Genomic DNA, 16,793 nt, shown 5'->3' on the forward strand with positions numbered 1-16,793 from the left:
GAACCAAAAACCTACACAATGTGTCAAACTACAAACACAACAGTACCTGTCTACTGTCGTTCTCTCGACAGCCTTGTAATTTGATGAGAGACCCGGCTGTCCGGTCCACCACAGTCAGACACAGGTCCATGTGTTTCACTGATTTGTCCTTCGTCAGGGCCCATTCCTCCACAAAACACAAACAAGCACAAATGTCAGCAGAGTCACAGAGGAAGATGGCTATCGTTAGGTTTTATCAACATCGTCTGCTAATAGTTCAGGCCTGACAATTCAAAGGTTAGTTTTTTTCTTTCACAAAAACAGCAAAACATTTAACATTTATATCTTGGACAGGTTTCAGAGGCAGATCACAATATACACAATATATCTGTGTTACAACACTAATCAAATACGGTAATTCACTATTTAGACAACATGGTGTCTGGTTTAAACCTTATAAATATAATAATATATTATATAATAAAATATAAAAAACACATTAATTTTAGTTTCATGTCTATTTGCATCTTTTGCTTGATTTTTTTTTTTTTTTTTAATTTTTCAACATATCTGGTAATACATTTTAAAAATAATACAGCAATAACAGTATGGGTGGGGCAGAAAGCCTGTTGTCTCTCAGCTCCAAAAGTGGCCCCATGTCCACAAACCCAATAATAAAAATATTAGCACCCTGCTGACACTGACACCACATGTATTCCATTACCTGGAACACAGTTGAAGCTTTGAGAATCTACTGCTACATTGTCTCAACATATCATTTCCTTTTGTTATGACAGTACCTCTACGACGAGGAACATGTGACCTTTAATTACAAACCCCCATGTGCTCTCACCACAGATACCATCAACTGTCCCAGGTGTGTCTACTGCAAGGATTTCATAAGCTGACCTGTGTGTGTCGTCGTGGTATTGCTACCTGGTTACCCCCAGCGTTGTGACATTCATATACGCCCACCACCCCGTCTGCGAAGTGACCCAGGGTGTCGAGACAGTTTCCTCCCTGCTGCAGAGCTCCAAAGGCAATGTCCTGGTGGTCTGGGACCCTGTGGTGGAAACAGAGAGTGAACAGCTGCTTCATTAATTTCATAACAACTAAGTTTTTATAAGTGTTTAGTGTGATGGTGGTTAGCAGTGTTATCTGTAAGTCTATAGCAGTGGTTCCCAAATAGGGGTACTCAGAAAGATTTAAAAATTAATTTAAAAATAATCGAGACATTTTCCTAGTTCTTTCTTAGGCTATTTTATTAAATTAATTAATGAAAATTAAATTAAACTGGGCTTTAAGCTTTTATTCGTCATGTATGTATATGTTGTTACACATATATATTGAAATTAGTCCTCTGCAATTTAACTCATCCCCTGGGGGGCAGTTGGCAGCCATTTTTGCAGTGCCTGGGGAGCTGTTTGGGGTTAAGGGACTTGCTCAACATCCCACAGTGATGGCCCAGGTGAGGCTTGAACCGGGAACCCTCTGATTACAGGAACCCTCTGATTTTTTGGACAAATTCACCACAAACTAACAGTACTATTGCTCAATAAATTACTATATATTCTTGTAGGATTATTTTATCCAGTAAAGGCCATTTGATCACACTTTTGACAATAGATGAAAATAATTACCTACATTTTACATCGGAGGCCGCATTCACTTACTATTGAAGTAATTACATAAAAGTTGTATGGGCAATTTTTAAATAAAAAATGGGGGGTGCTTGAGAGGGTGGTCAGTCTTGGTCCCACACCAGGTGTGAGGTGGCCGGAAATGATAAAAACTATACAAATCAATCTATTCACAAGCCACTAAACCACCGTTTTTCAACCTTGGAGTCGGGACCCCATATGGGGTCACCTGGAGTTTAAACAGGGTCGCCTGAAATTTAAAAAAAAATTCAAATAGATTTTTCAATTTTTTAAATTAAAACAACAATCTTAAACAACTGTATGTCTAAACTTTTAATTTGTGAAATATAAATCTAGTAAGGATGCACCAAAGTGAAAATTTGTGGCCGAAGCCAAATAAAATATAAACGCTTGGCCGAATACCAAATATCGAATGTTACGTTTTTCACAATTTTTTTTAATAGTGCATAAATATCGTGGAATACATTTTAGATATGTTTTTTTTAAAGAAAGTAAATGTTTATTGAATATTCTGAGATTTTTTTTAAATATTCCAGTAGCCTTTGCTTTTCAAAGTTTACAAAGTTTTTCATTTATATTAGGCCTTCAAATAAAACAAAACATGCATTCCAAAAAAAAAACTAAAGCGCATTAAAGGGGAGGTATGATGAAAAAAAATCACTTTATAATGGTTTTGCTACAGTGATATAAATCCCTTTAGCCTCATTCAGAGACCAAAGTTGAAAAAGTTGTTTCCTCCCTCCCTTGTTATTCTACATTTTGTAAAAAGTCAGCTTTAAACAGGACAGATGGATTTTGCTCACATTGGCAGGTGACGTCACCTAACACGCGTCCTAGAATGTGAGCTCCTCCCTCTCCAACTATCTAACAGCTAAAACAAACACTGCTGTTTAATACAGAATATATATCATACTTTATTGCCATATATGTAAATACAAACTATACTACTGTAAGCACAAACTCCACTACTTTTTCTGCTGCTGATTGTGTTGGGAGTCACTGCTTGGAGCCACGGACCAATTGTTCACATCAGCTGTTAGCACTCCGTGCTAATGCTACACCAGCCTGTGCAGCAAGACCCGACATCGCTTGTAAACTGAGGAGGAAACGATGAGGATATTTACGGATTTGTGGCTCACAGAGCTAACAACGGACTCGGTTGTGGAATTGGACGGTTTCTAACTTTTACGCGGTAAGGAGAGAGTGTTTGTGTGTGGAAAGGAGGAGCTGCTGTTGCTGCTCCTGCAGCAACGTGCACACACTTTTCGGACTGAAAATCACTATACGTTGTTTGATTGCTTTATTGTGTCACGCGCTACTATGCGGCCTTGCTTTTAACTCACTAAACCCAAATGCCGAATGTGGCTATTTATGCAATATTCGGCCGAATATATTTGACCACCGAATAAATTCGACCACCGAATATTTGGTGCATCCCTGAAATCTAGTTTAACTAAAATGCTTTATATATAAGAGCTCAAACAAGATTAAAACCTAATTATAGAAAAAAATTATTGATATCAAAATGAGATCAGGTTGGGAACCACTGCATTAGTGTTTCTTTCCACTTACTTACAAAATGGGATTCTTTAAAATGGGATTCTTTAGAATGTGTGTTATCACTCGTTAATTCCATCATTTTACTCTATAGTTGTTTTTAATTTCTAAGTAAAATGTTGCAGTCGAACAAAGGGTGTGTGTGTGTGTGTACACACCAACCCTGCCCTACGCACTGAATCCACTGAACCTGGTCATGGCATGATAAAGTGACAAAGCAGATTGTAACTAAATAAAAACTACATCAGAAAGCAAAGTAGCATAACAGAAGAACATCTTTATAACATTCAAAACTCAAGATCATGCTAACTATAACCACAAATATTCATACATACAAGTGTGGTATGACCTTCTTAAGGTAGTAATGGATTTAAATACCTGCTGCTAATGAGCAGGTATGAAAGTCATTATCATCCAATAGAACACACATCAGAGGCTGTAATGCTGCTGCAGCGTCTGACACACCAAGCTGTGGTTTTGTCACTGAAGCATATCTTTCATTAGGCAGCATTACACACCCCACCACGCCCCTCATCATCCACACACCCTCATTTTCTTACCTTAGCTCGGGGTAAACATTCTCCAGGTACCATTTGAAGGGTTTACAGGCTAATCTCTTCTTCATCTCCAGGCGACTCTGAATACTGAGGGAGACAAACCACAAGTGAATTACAGGCTGCAGTACATGCATTCTCTTGATCATCAAACTTCAGTCAAGTTAAAACAAAAAAAAAAAAAACAAGACAGATATCAAATTTGTGAGGAAGTGTCACTTGTAGTGAGGAAATGCTTGGCATACATTTTGGAGGTTGAGTGACAAGCTTTGTGATTGCAATCATGACATCAACTGCTGCTTGCTGCTAATGTTTACCGTAACGACTTCACAGGAGGAGCAGAATAGAGGGATGCATGGATAACGTGACATTTTACTTCAAAACAAAATGATGTAAAATGTCACGTTGTCCATGCATCCCTCTATTCTGCTCCTCCTGTAGCCCCGCCCCTTTCCACTCGACAGAGCCAAACACGTGTGGCTGAAAAAATAAAACAAATCAGGAGAAGACGCCCATCGTTCACTTTTATCTCCCTAAACCTTTGGTACACAGAGTGTTTGAACATTTGAGCTGGTGTGCATTGGTTAATTTTTTTGAGCACCACTCATGGGCACCCCTGAATATAACATTTCTAATAATATTATCTAAACCAGTGGTTCTCAAACTTTTTATTCCTGAATCAAGTACCCCCTTTGTACAATTACAACATTTTGCTCAGAATACTACAAAAAAAAACATTTATAAAGCATAATAATGGAATAACACACGTTATAAATAATCTAATTTTGTAAATAAGTGGAATGAAACACTATTTAGTGCCTTTTGAATAGATTTATTTCTATAGTTTTTATCATTTCTGGTCATCTCTCGCCTGGTGTGGAACTAAGACTGACCCTTGTATTTTCAGTTCATGTTCTAATCAAGATCATTTCCATCATCATTATTTGGATGATATTTTCTATAGAAAATATAAAACTCCATATATTTATTGCTTTCATTTGTTCATTTTCCACTCTTATGAATTTTAAGATGCAAGATACTGTTTTGTTGTGATTTCTTGATGTTAATTTAGTTTTTAATTTTACCTGTTTCTAAGTCATTCACATGATCAAAATAAATTTAAAAATAAAATAAAATCTTTCTCATACCCCTATTTGAGAAACGCTGATCTAAACAGATCTGACAACAGGAATTTGGTGCTATATAAATAAAATGTAATTTAATTTAGATTTAGATTGACTGATGGGTAAAATAACAACAGCGCTATCATTGAGCTCAGCTGCCTGAAAGCCTGCAGGCCAAGTATTAGTGCGGAGGGTTGTGGTTTTAAGAGAAGAATTGGTGAAAGAGGGAAGATCAAACTTTATGATGCATTTCAAACCCGTGAATGTCTCTACAGTTCACACCAAATCCGCTGCTTACAGCTTCAGATTCTAAAATCTACCAGTGGAATCAAATGAGATGCAGAATCTGAAAAACACCTTTCTAGGAAATCTTCAAGGAGCTCTTGTTGAACATCTTGTTCCTGATTCATTGTTCAAATGTCACAAAAGAATCAAACTAAAAACGAGATCAATGTGCCTCAGAAGAATTGGGAGATTTTGTGGCATTTAGACAGATAAACAACAATATGAATATCTGACTGTCTAATCCTCACTCATCTGTAGCGCTTTATAATTTAAGCTCATCCATGAAGGGCGTCCACACTTCTTTGTGTTTGTGTTTGTACGGTGAACTGTCACTTCTGTAATAGTTTATTAGAAAAGATGACATAACCTATGATGCAGGAGTACATGGAGGTGAAATGAGAGATTATTGGGTTTGATCATTACAACTGTCAGACTGTCAGATGATTTGTTTGAATGTGTTATTTCAAATAAAGCACATTTTGCTAGTGGCAGCAAAATGAAGAGTAGGTAGCAGTATGAAGCACAGGCTAGTGCTCTGTGAACGTCGCTGAAGGGCTGATACGCTGTGCTACTTACTTCCCATAGGGAACATTCCTGGCTGAGGGAACAGCTGCATAGTAGAAGTTTTTATACTCGTCCATCCACACCTCCGCTGCTCTCCTCGTGTTCCTGACAGAAGTGTGAGAGGATCAAACCAACCGTGAGGGGAGCAGGGTCTCAGAATGACAACAGGCAAATAAAGCTGGGCACGTCAGCATCAAAATAAAGAGACAGAGACACTGATGAAGGACAGACGTAGGAAACTTTCAAAGCTCTGCTGGTTATGGAAGCATGCATTTGTTTTCCATTTGCTGAAGTCATTAGTCGGAGCGATGCCAAGCAACATGAAACATTGATGTGACCCCCAGTGACAGAATGTCAATTTTTGCTGCTGCAGCAGAGATGTTTCACTTCCTCATTTTAAAATGTAACATTTTAAATCAAACTTTAGAAGAAAAATGAGCTAATTACAGCCCCATGCCTCTCCAGATGTGAAGAGCTCAATACCCTGCATGATTTCGTCTGATGACACAGGAAAACCGTGCTGGATTCATGACTATCTATTGAACCACCTGCTGACCCATTCTTAATCAACCTCCAGAGAAGCAGTACGGTATGATTATTGGAACGGTTTACTGTGTGTTAGAAAAAATAAGTTTTTATTTTATTTTATACAGATGCCTTTGTGGAAAATATATTAAGTTCCAACTGTGCTTTTTAAATTTATACATGAGATGTTTACTGTATGCAAGGGAAACGTGGCAAAGATCTATTACCAAAATAAACATGGTGGGTGAAAGTAACTAGTAACTTTAACTTTGAGTACTATTTTATTGTGCTACTCTTTACTTGTACTTGAGTATTTTATGTATGAGTTACTTGTACTTGAGTACAATTTCAGTCAAGTAACAGTTCTATTTGAGTAGGATATATGAGTACTCTTTACACCTCTGGTGTTTAAGATGTTGGAATAAGATCCTAACATTTGTTCCGAAAAGCATTTTTTTATTTATTTATTTTGAACCATCATAATTTTTGCACTCAATTATTACTGATGCACTTATTTTGTGTCTATTGATTTTTACCATTCTAAGTTCCATTGAGTTGGTTGGTTTCCAGTTTGGTCAGCTGGTTCATCCCTTTTTGTTAGTTACTTGTCCAATGGTTTGACCTTTGTTGTATCTTTGCCCGGGGCCTTAATAACAGTTATTAACTTGCCGCCATGATGAATTCATGTTGGGTGTGGGATACATATGTATGTGTATATACGTATATATGCATATGTGTGTATCCATAAAATGAAGAGTCCGTCCTTAAGACTGCTCTACTGTAAAGTGTCTTGAGATACCATTGGTTATGATTTGGCGCTATACAAATAAAAGATTGATTGATTGGTTATTAGGATAATATATTTCATGGATTAAAGGCATCACCATATGGTTAGATAAAATAGACCCTCTGTAATGGGTTCAGTGGGATGTTTTGCTGTCGTGTAACTACAGGATGTATTTGTCAAACGATATTGAATTTAGCCATAAACTTCTTTTAAAAATCCTAATTGTTTGTTATATTAGTCTATTCTTCATATGCTACCATTGAAATTGGAGAAACCGCAGACATCCTAAATTCTCCGTTATCTGTTTGTCAATCTGTCAGACATTCCTTTGTGGTGCCCTGAGGGTTTGTGGGACTCGTTTCAGGGATTTATTGCTTCTCACAATATCTTTTAATTTAAGAAGAAAAAAAAAAAATTGAAAAAGCTGTAAACTTTTTTATGTTTAATTATTAAAGCTGGTAATTAGTGTTTGCATTGAAGTTGTGCTAAAACAGAGGGATGATGGCAGAGGACAGACGTGTTCATGTAAAACAGCTGATAGAAGAAGAGAAAGAGGAGGAGAGAAAATGAAGAAGGAAAAGATGAAGTGGAAGAAAAGATGGAAAAGAAAAAGATGACGATAAGAAAGAAAATGACGCAAAATATGAAGAAGCCTTAAAAAAAAAAAAAAAAAAACATCTTTGTGGTCTTTGAAAGAATGGTTATACAAAATAAATCAGGTAAGAAAGTAACGGAATATGAAATCACAAACTCCATCCCGCCCTCAGTATTGGTATGCGGTATTCAATTCCGTGTAAAGCAGAAATACATTTGTGTTATGAGTTTGTCACACCACAGAAACATGTGTCATTGACCACTGAGCTAAATTTGAAGGATGAAAAAATAGTTAAGTATATAAAATTAGGTCTCAAAATCATGGAAAAACAAGCACTTCTCTCAGCTTTGAGATGCTGTGGGCGTGTCAGTTAGAGGCGCTGGAACCACGCCCAAGCACGGGAAGGGCGCCGCCTCCTTGTACTGTGTCTATGGGAGAGAACAATGTGAAAGCCGCTCCAGCATTGATAGTGCTTCCAAAAGTGTTCGGATCGGGCCAAACGGGGTGTCAGCGGAAAGGTCTGCTCCGCCCGAGTCCGAATATGTCAAAACTGCGGCCGCTAGAGGCGAAAAACTAAATTGCGGTATATAATCTCTCTAATTTCATGAAAAATGTGGCACCAGCGGACACGTTTTATTCCCCTAAGTCCGAATATGTGGTTTGTTTTTGACTAGGGGCCAAATTGCGCCCACTGGAGGCCGCAGAAGTTTGGTGTGCTTCAGCAGCAGAGTCGGGTTTATGCGTTACGTAACGCGTCCCTGATTTCTGACCCGCCCATTAAATCCTGAACTGCAGAAATCGAAAATACAGTTTTTGAAGCCTAGCTCCACAATTATATTACAAAAGGTTGAATGGCTTTGTACATGTGTTAAGGAAAACATGTATGACCTATTTAATGTGTTTAGAAGAAAATGTCAGAATTTGTTTTACAGAGTCTTTCAATTTCGGCATTATCGTATGCACCTCAATCTAAAATAAGCATCATCACACTCTCAAACTGCTGCTGTTTGATGGTCAAAGCAATGGACACATTTATGACTAAGAGCCATGGAAAGCTTGTTCTTCCTGTTTGGTTGAAGTAAACCAGCTGGTTTAGTTTGTGTGGGGTTACCTTGCGAACACAGTCCCACTGCCTCCAGGGAAGGTGTAGGGATGCTGCTTCCTGAAGACGTGTCCAACTCTGCTGCAGGGGATAATCTCAAGGCTGCCTTCACACTGCCACACTCGAAATGAGATCTCTGCAACACCGCAGGGTGGAAAAACAAAAACAGTTAAAACGTTTCATCGGCTACTCAGTGATGTTTGCGGTGTTGACGCCGTCTTGGCTTTCTGCAGCAGAATGATTCAGTCCAGGTACTGATCCACCGTGCAGCCTCCACAGGTGTCTGAAGTTTGCCAGATTTCAGGAATAACTCTGACAGCAACACACAAGTGTCATATTCATGTGTCCTTCTTACAAATGACCTTCATTGAGGCGACAGCAATGATCACATTTTCACAGTCATTTGCTAAGACCAACTGTCTATTGAAAGACGCCTAAACTACAGTAAAGCTTTCTGTTGATCCTGTTTTTGGCTTTGAAATGTAGATGATCTCATAGTAGAGTGCGAGACATTTACTGCGTTACTTTCATACCAAATCTCACAGGAGAGTGGGAGAGGACATAGACACCAGGAGCCAAAAGCTTAGCAAGTGTGGAAAATACAGGTTTTCCTCTGAAAACATTACACATTTAGGGATTAATATTAAGGGTTTTCCCCCCTACATTTTATATAAATACGCAGTCAAATTTGCAGAGATTCTCAAACAAATAACTTGATATATTATTCCAAATGACACACACTCAAAACTGTAAACTATAGAAAATGGCTCTAATAATCTCTTTCAATCCACACTTGCAGGCTTTACACTGACTGAACTGATACGGGAGAACTAGGACAATGTCTCTTCATTGATGCTGACTCCTGGCTGTGGTTTTGTGAAACTAATCAGTTTTACTCTTCTAATCACTTTTTAAATTCAATTTGTGACTTTTCCTTTATCTGCAATTCCTCCTCCTTCGACAGCCATTAACCCACATCATTATATCACATTATTTACATTGAATTTGCAGCACTCACCCAGGTTTTCGCCTCCCCATACATCCATCATCATGTCATACTTCCCCAGCTTTTCAAAGTACTCCTTATCCATGACAAACAGGCCGCCTGCTATCATTGGAGTCCTGGAGAAACAGAAGAGTTTAGTTGAAATGAGCCGAGTGTGAATATTCACGTGACTGTGAGTCAGAATGGGAACGTAGGTCTCACTTTATGGGGGCGATGGGGTTCCCTTGTCGAGCCCGTCTCTGCTCGAGCGTCATGTAGTCCCATTTAAACACCAGATTCCAGTCAAAACCTGAGCAGAAAAAGATACAACTGAGGTAATGGCATAACATCAGCATTTTCCAATTGGCCGACATGTATAAGCACTAAATGTAGAAGCCTTAAACATGGCAACTGTTTAACACACAGGACGCTCACCAGTAAATATTTTTCATTGTAATAAGAAAAAATAAAAGTATGGAAACCTTTGGTCGTGGAAAATAATTGTTTCTGCATGCTGTGTTTCTATTTATTTGTGTTGATCAATTGTTAATTGGAAACAAAAGCTTTCACGTGGACATGACTAAGAAATAGCAGGTGATATCAACCTTAAAAAAAGTAAATAATTTTTGCCAGATATAATATACTGCTTGATTAAAGCTCAGAGTTAAATGCAAAAGAAAATATTCGTTAGCTCCACCAAGGATGTGATATTTTTACTGGCTTTTTATTGATGTCTTTGTTTGTGTGTTAGGAGGATTAAGTCCAAAGACGGCTACCACCTCCACATCCTTTTCTGTAGGAGATTTTTGTTCTCTTTAAAAACTCTTGCTAGATTTTGGTCACACGAAGCTGAAAAGCTGTGTTGGAAACGCTGCTAAATAAATAAAACTGAAATAAGTTTCAGCAATAAAGTAAATATGTTGTGTGCGGGACACCAGTCAAACATTTCAAACCCTCATTGCAGCTAAAAAATATACAAACTAAGGTAATTATTGTCATGCAAGCAATACTTGTATTGAAGACAAAGATTTGTTGCCGAGCTGCCGTGGGCTCGTGTGTTTTTCTCATGCTTCACCTCCTTTCAAATCGGCCGAGGCTCCCACATACTGAAAGTTGTCCATGTTGATGACATCAATGATGGGAGAGACCACTCTGGACTTATCCTGAGATGGAACGACAGAGAGGAAAGAAAATCATTAACCCTCATTTGAGTCAAGATTAAAACTGAACATAAACTGGTAACAATCTGTCAAATCCATCAATATTTTCCACAGATGACTGAGCACTATGATGTGTTTGTGAAAATGACAAACAAATGCAAATGCTTATGTCAACCCCAGTAATTAGCTCGGCTTTGCTTTCTTTATTTGGTTTACTCCAGTGTTTGTTAACATAAACTAGCTTGTTCCTTCCACACTGAGTGAAATCCAGTCAAAAAAGTCAAAAAAAAGGCTTAAATTAAAACAGATCAGCTGGCCTACGAAGAAAGCCTAAAAACATACTTTGGCCTTACAGATGTAATATTCTATACACTTTTTAAGCTCTTTTCTGTACAGATCAATTTGTTTGAAAATCCAGCAGTCAAAGAAACAAACTACATATTTGGATTTGTTTTAAACTCTTTAACATCTGTAATATTAACACCTGTTTTTTTTTTTTTTGCCTTTTTTGTCTATAAAATGGTCAGTAATAGTCCTATGAGAAAGTGATTTTACCCTTTTTCCATAACACTTTAGACTTCAATTATTTGGCAGTTTTTAAAATACTTTGTTACATTTTCTACCAGTATAATATCAGTTTAAAAAGAAGAAAAACACAAAAACCAAATACATTTTTTGAGATTTATATACTGTATAAAATCTAAACTGTACAAAACTAATTACAATTTTGAAAAAAATTCCTCATGTTTCCAAATGTGCAAAAACAGGCCATTTCATGGCAACTATTACACTTGCAAGCCGAAATGATTTGTTCGAGTAAAGCACAACATATTAGCTTTTATTTTTTAAGATTAAAAAAAGCAAAAAAAGGGGAAACAGAAGGACAAAAAAAAAAAAAAAAAACGGAAAAAAATTAAATTTAGAAAAAAAACGAATTCATCTAAATTATAGTATATAATTTATTGCTCTTAAAAGTGAGTGGGCGACTTCTGTCTCGGTGTCAAAGATTTACAGTTACAATTCTGTGTAGTGTAAATTATTATTAAAGTACAGTTGGCACAAGTAAAACTGTTAAACTGGGTGTTTAAACACAGCTGATGTTGCAGTTAAACAGGTTGTAACCATGTGTAAAATCACACACTGTTTAAAAGTGGCAGCTTTTATGCTACTAATTTAAATGGTTGTAAATGATCAGCTGCTGCTGCTCTCCTGTATAAATGTGGTCTGAATACTACTGAAAAAGAAGCCACTGGTGTGGCTCAGTTTGTATCTGATACACTCGCATTTCATTACATCACACATAACAAGCTGCCATCTCTGCAACACATCCTTATCAAGAAATTCTTGCTGCAATTTTGACTCGAACAGAATGTGTGCTATTATGAGTTGCACCTATGGCCAGAGTTAGTTTTTTTTTTTTAAATTTTTTTTCCGAGTATTACATTTTCGGTGTGCACAATTAAAAACAAAACTCATGGACGAGCACCACCAAAGGTTTCAAACTATTACCTTAACATCCTGTGAAGTCCAGAACACTTGAGGGCATGTGTGCGTGTGTTTACCTCGGCTACTCTCTCCAGTAGTGGTTCAAGCCAGTGGTCATTACATTCACAGTGGGAGTCCAGGAAGGTTAGGACTGGAGCTGTGGCAGCATCTGCACCACGAACCCTTGATCGCATCAGCCCTGAATGATGTGACAGATAAGAAAGTGAAATAGGCTGTGTTCACACTGCAGGCAAATATGGCCTAAATCCAACTTTTTGGGGGTCAAGTGACCAGATCAGATTTTTTAAAAGCAGTGTGAACACTCAAAAACGACCAATATCTGATTTTTTCAAATCAGATTTAGACCACTTTTATATGTGGTCGTGAATCAGATAGAGGTCAAATCTTTTTCAATACGACCACAGTGTGAACGGTCAAGGTGGATTTAATGCGCATTTGATACGTTGGCGTCATCTTGTTGGGTTTTTCTTTCTTATTATGAATTTTATATTTTGATAAATGCATTGAGATGACTTTGTTGTAAATTGTGCTATACAAATAAAGTTGAATTGAATTGAATTAGTAACAGCCGAGTGCTGCGCTGCAAAAATGAAAAAAAAAAAAAGAAAAAGGGTGCTGAGCTGCAGCTGTGAACTGTCCTCTGGAGCAGAGAGGGACAGGGACAGAATTGGGAGATACTTGAAGCATCCACTGTTGAATCAATCCTTTTTCTGCACAAGAACACGGATTATCCTTATATATGATACATTGATTATGTAAATAGATCCACTGTCTCAAGCGTGCACTGCGCACCTGTGTGTGTTTAAAGTGCGTTGATCTGATGTTGACATTAACAGTTGTTTGTTAATAAAAGCGATGCTTACCACTAAAACAAGCGTAAATATGTCATTTGTATGAGGAAAATAACAGGTTTTAACTGTTGGTTTCAGGTCAAGCTCTGCTATAAATACCTAATGCCTGTCAAACCTGTTGATTTCATTTTATCATAAATAGTGTGTGTTAAAAGCAAATTGGCACCACAAAAAACCAAATCAAAATATTTGTCTCTCTTTTACCTCCTCCTCCACCTGTTCATTCATTCTCTGGCTCCACTGAACAAAAACTTTGAGACAAACACATTCACTGCGCATGCGGGTCAGTTCTGGAGTCTGATAACGGTCACATTTTAAATGGTAATGTGAACGGACAAACAAAAAATTGGATTTGAGCAAAAAAATCAGAATTGAGCATTAAGGCTTGCAGTGTAAGTGAAAGACAGTGTTGCAATAGTGAAAAACAGTGTTGCAATAGTGAAATCTTCAATAAGCTACCTTCTCTGCGGTCGTTTCTCAGCACACGGATTTTCTCAATCTTCCCCAGCAGCGCTCCATCCTCAGCTGAAACAAAAAGCAGTTGTTAGTTAGTGTGTGCGTGTGTGTGTGTGTCATCTATTCGTGCTTTGTACTCACGGTTATCGCTGTAGTCGTCAACAAGTATGATCTCTTTGACTAAGTGAAGTGGACTTTTCTTCAAAACACTGAAGAAAGAAAAAAAAAATGAAAACAAATGTATTGCAGGGAGGAAATCCGCGTGCGCATCATTCACTAACCTGACGACAGTCCGCAGCAGAGCTGAGCGAGCTTCATTGTGAAAGGTGATAACAACGCTGGAAGGTGGCAGGTCTGTCTTCCACTGTTTATGCCGGCAGCTACACAAAAGAAACATACTAATTAGATGGAAAAATAGAAAAATACTAAAACGCTTACACATGTGCACAAGCACGGCACGTACGCACGATGCTGGATGTGTGAGCAAAGCTGCAAGCTGGAAACTTTGCCTTAGAAGATTTCAATCCATGAGCACAATAAAGATACAGTCAGTGCATGCAGACAGTGGGGTGTGTTAATACACTGACTACACATTTCTCTGTCTTTACCATAAACACATCAGGTTTTGGGATTAGGGGTGGGAGAAATAATCGATGCATCGTCAATCAGACATAGTAATCGATAGGGGTGTCCCAACCAGATATTGATATCGGATTTTATCGGACTGCATCTAAAATCTCCTATATATATATTATATTATATTTATTCGATTGTAGAATACTGTAGAATAGATATTAAGTTGAAGGTTAAAATGTATGTAACCAATTGGTTAATAATAAATGGGTCAGTTTTTCTCATACCTACTGTTGTTGACTATTGTTCTCTGTTTGAGTAACATCACTTGATCAAACCTTTTCTAACATTCCAGACTACAAAATAAGTAATAAAAGTACGTATGATTCGTGCTGATATCGACCAAAAACAAGGTGCCAATATCGGTATTGTATCGGAAGTGAAAAAGTTGGATTGGGACATCCCTAGTAATCGATAATTGATGCATAAATTTCCAGTACAAAAAAATATTTTAAAAACACGATAGTACTCGAGTTGCTGATAGTTTAATATATAATAAACTGGACATAATTTACAACATCCTTTTTTGTTTATTGTATACAGTATGTTACAGTAAGGATTCTGCTGGCGTTGGCACTTTACGAGGCAGTTCTAACTAAAGGTTTACAGATGTCCTCATAAAAAGTTAGAGGTAACATTTGTCCTCCTGTATGAAATGGAATTGCTATGGTTATAAAAAAAAAAAAAAACAGCAATTCATCAATGGCACAGTGAGAAACCAAAGAATCCTGACAACATCGATTTATAATGACATCTAGTCACTATAATCGTAATCTAATCGATTCGTGAGGGCCTAAAGGTTTGTGATTGTCAAACGTGTGTATTTAGGTCTCAAATTAAAACTAGAAGGAGAGAAGTTAAAGGTCAAAGAGAGCATTGAGAAATGAACTAAAATATATACTCAATATGTTAAATGTACTTGTTGAGTACCGTAGTTGCCATTTGTTTGCGTTTATGGCCGAGTGCATTCAAGTATGTGCATAAAGGTCCATTAGTGTGTCTCTGAAAATTGCCCCCCCGTCCTGTATGAATATGATGGCTTCTCTTTCAGCATCAAACCTCATACCATAATCCCTAGGTTCCACACAAAGGCAGATTACGTCCAAAGGCAGCTCTCTACACTGCCTTTGGACGTAAATAGTTTTCATCTTGGGGACCTGACTGCGCATGCGCAAACACGTAAAAACACGCAATGGGAACGGAGGCAGAAGAGCAACGTGCCTTTGGGAGGGGGCGTGGCCTCCCTCTGCCTTACAGCGGAGTGAGACTATGCAGCTGTTCGAGGAAATAGCGCTGTTTAGTAATTTGGGCTATGAAACGCACAAAATGCGGACACTTTCAAACTTCTAGGTACTGTAGGCTATTGGAAATGGAATAATTTATAATTACCGGTATATGATAATTAAAAAAAAAAATAAAAAATTATAATTAAAACAAATAATCAAAATATCAATTCACCCTTGGGTAGGCACTGCCTACCTTGCCTACCCTGACGGCACGTCACTGGTATGTATGTACTACTGGTATATGTTAAATCAGCAAATGTTTGGTAGATTTCTTTTTTCCAAAATAAAAAAGATTGTTTCTCACTGAAAATGCCAGCAGGCTATTTCATTAAATAAATTTGATAATTCTGAATAAGATGTTTTCTTACATATTATTATAATTTTTTGATATACATTATTCCTCAACAGGATAGGTAAAATTCTGAGACATATTTCACCGTCGAGCTACATAGTATAGGACATTACATTATTATGTTTAAGTGTGTAGGAGTAGTGGGTACACGGCATTAGGTTAAATGTCTGAAGGGGTGCAGGACTGTGAAAAGATTTGGAACCACTGCCTTAATCCATTGCAACTGTTAACAAATTGCAAGAATTCTTTTTCTTTTTTTAAAATTCCCTCACAATCATTGCTGCTGCAAGCTGAGCATTGGTGCATCAATACCAGAGGTCGATCAATGTGAGGCACGACTCTGCTCTTTCAGTAGGCTAATGGCTTTAGTGGTTCAAGTCGATACATCACCGAGGCCAAAACGACTGCCTTTATATATAAAAATTTAAAAAAAACAGGAACTGCCTTTGAAACACACAGACAGGAACAAATCCCCAATGACTAAATTTATCAGCATGACTTTGAAAGTGAATGTTTGAATTCCTGTGTCCATTCACCTGTAGAGGCCTTTTTTGTCAGCACTTAAACTGTTGCTATAAAACGCTCCTGTGTGAATTCAACATCCTTGATGAGAAATGAGGAATGAAAATGTCTAAAACAGCTTATCGATAAGAAAACAGCCCATAAAAACTCTTTAAAATCCTTTAAAACTAATCTAAGTCATTTTTGTGTTTCCCAAACATTTCTAAATTACTTTAGTGCTCATTGTCTCACTTAGAGACACATCAACATTTTCCATCTCCACTCTGACCTGTATCACTTTCCAAAAAAGTTGTCTGGATCATTGACGGC

At 37.5% G+C, this 16,793-nt stretch overlaps 1 protein-coding gene across 1 annotated transcript in view; it reads right to left on the reverse strand.

Annotated features, from left to right (window-relative positions):
* galnt2 (UDP-N-acetyl-alpha-D-galactosamine:polypeptide N-acetylgalactosaminyltransferase 2) overlaps positions 1-16,793 on the reverse strand; it is a 64,596-nt gene that overhangs the window by 3,058 nt on the left and 44,745 nt on the right. The window contains exons 4-15 of the mRNA XM_028475451.1: positions 13,973-14,071; positions 13,833-13,900; positions 13,695-13,760; positions 12,441-12,562; positions 10,794-10,881; positions 9,941-10,028; positions 9,752-9,855; positions 8,743-8,869; positions 5,737-5,829; positions 3,758-3,841; positions 916-1,042; positions 47-166 (exon numbers count right to left, since the gene is read on the reverse strand). Coding sequence (XP_028331252.1) covers positions 47-166; positions 916-1,042; positions 3,758-3,841; positions 5,737-5,829; positions 8,743-8,869; positions 9,752-9,855; positions 9,941-10,028; positions 10,794-10,881; positions 12,441-12,562; positions 13,695-13,760; positions 13,833-13,900; positions 13,973-14,071 — 1,186 coding nt within the window. The remainder of the gene's footprint in view (positions 1-46; positions 167-915; positions 1,043-3,757; positions 3,842-5,736; positions 5,830-8,742; positions 8,870-9,751; positions 9,856-9,940; positions 10,029-10,793; positions 10,882-12,440; positions 12,563-13,694; positions 13,761-13,832; positions 13,901-13,972; positions 14,072-16,793) is intronic.

This window comes from Gouania willdenowi, chromosome 3 (genome assembly GCF_900634775.1).
Source record: "Gouania willdenowi chromosome 3, fGouWil2.1, whole genome shotgun sequence".
In the NCBI taxonomy this organism is placed as follows: Eukaryota; Metazoa; Chordata; class Actinopteri; order Blenniiformes; family Gobiesocidae; genus Gouania; species Gouania willdenowi.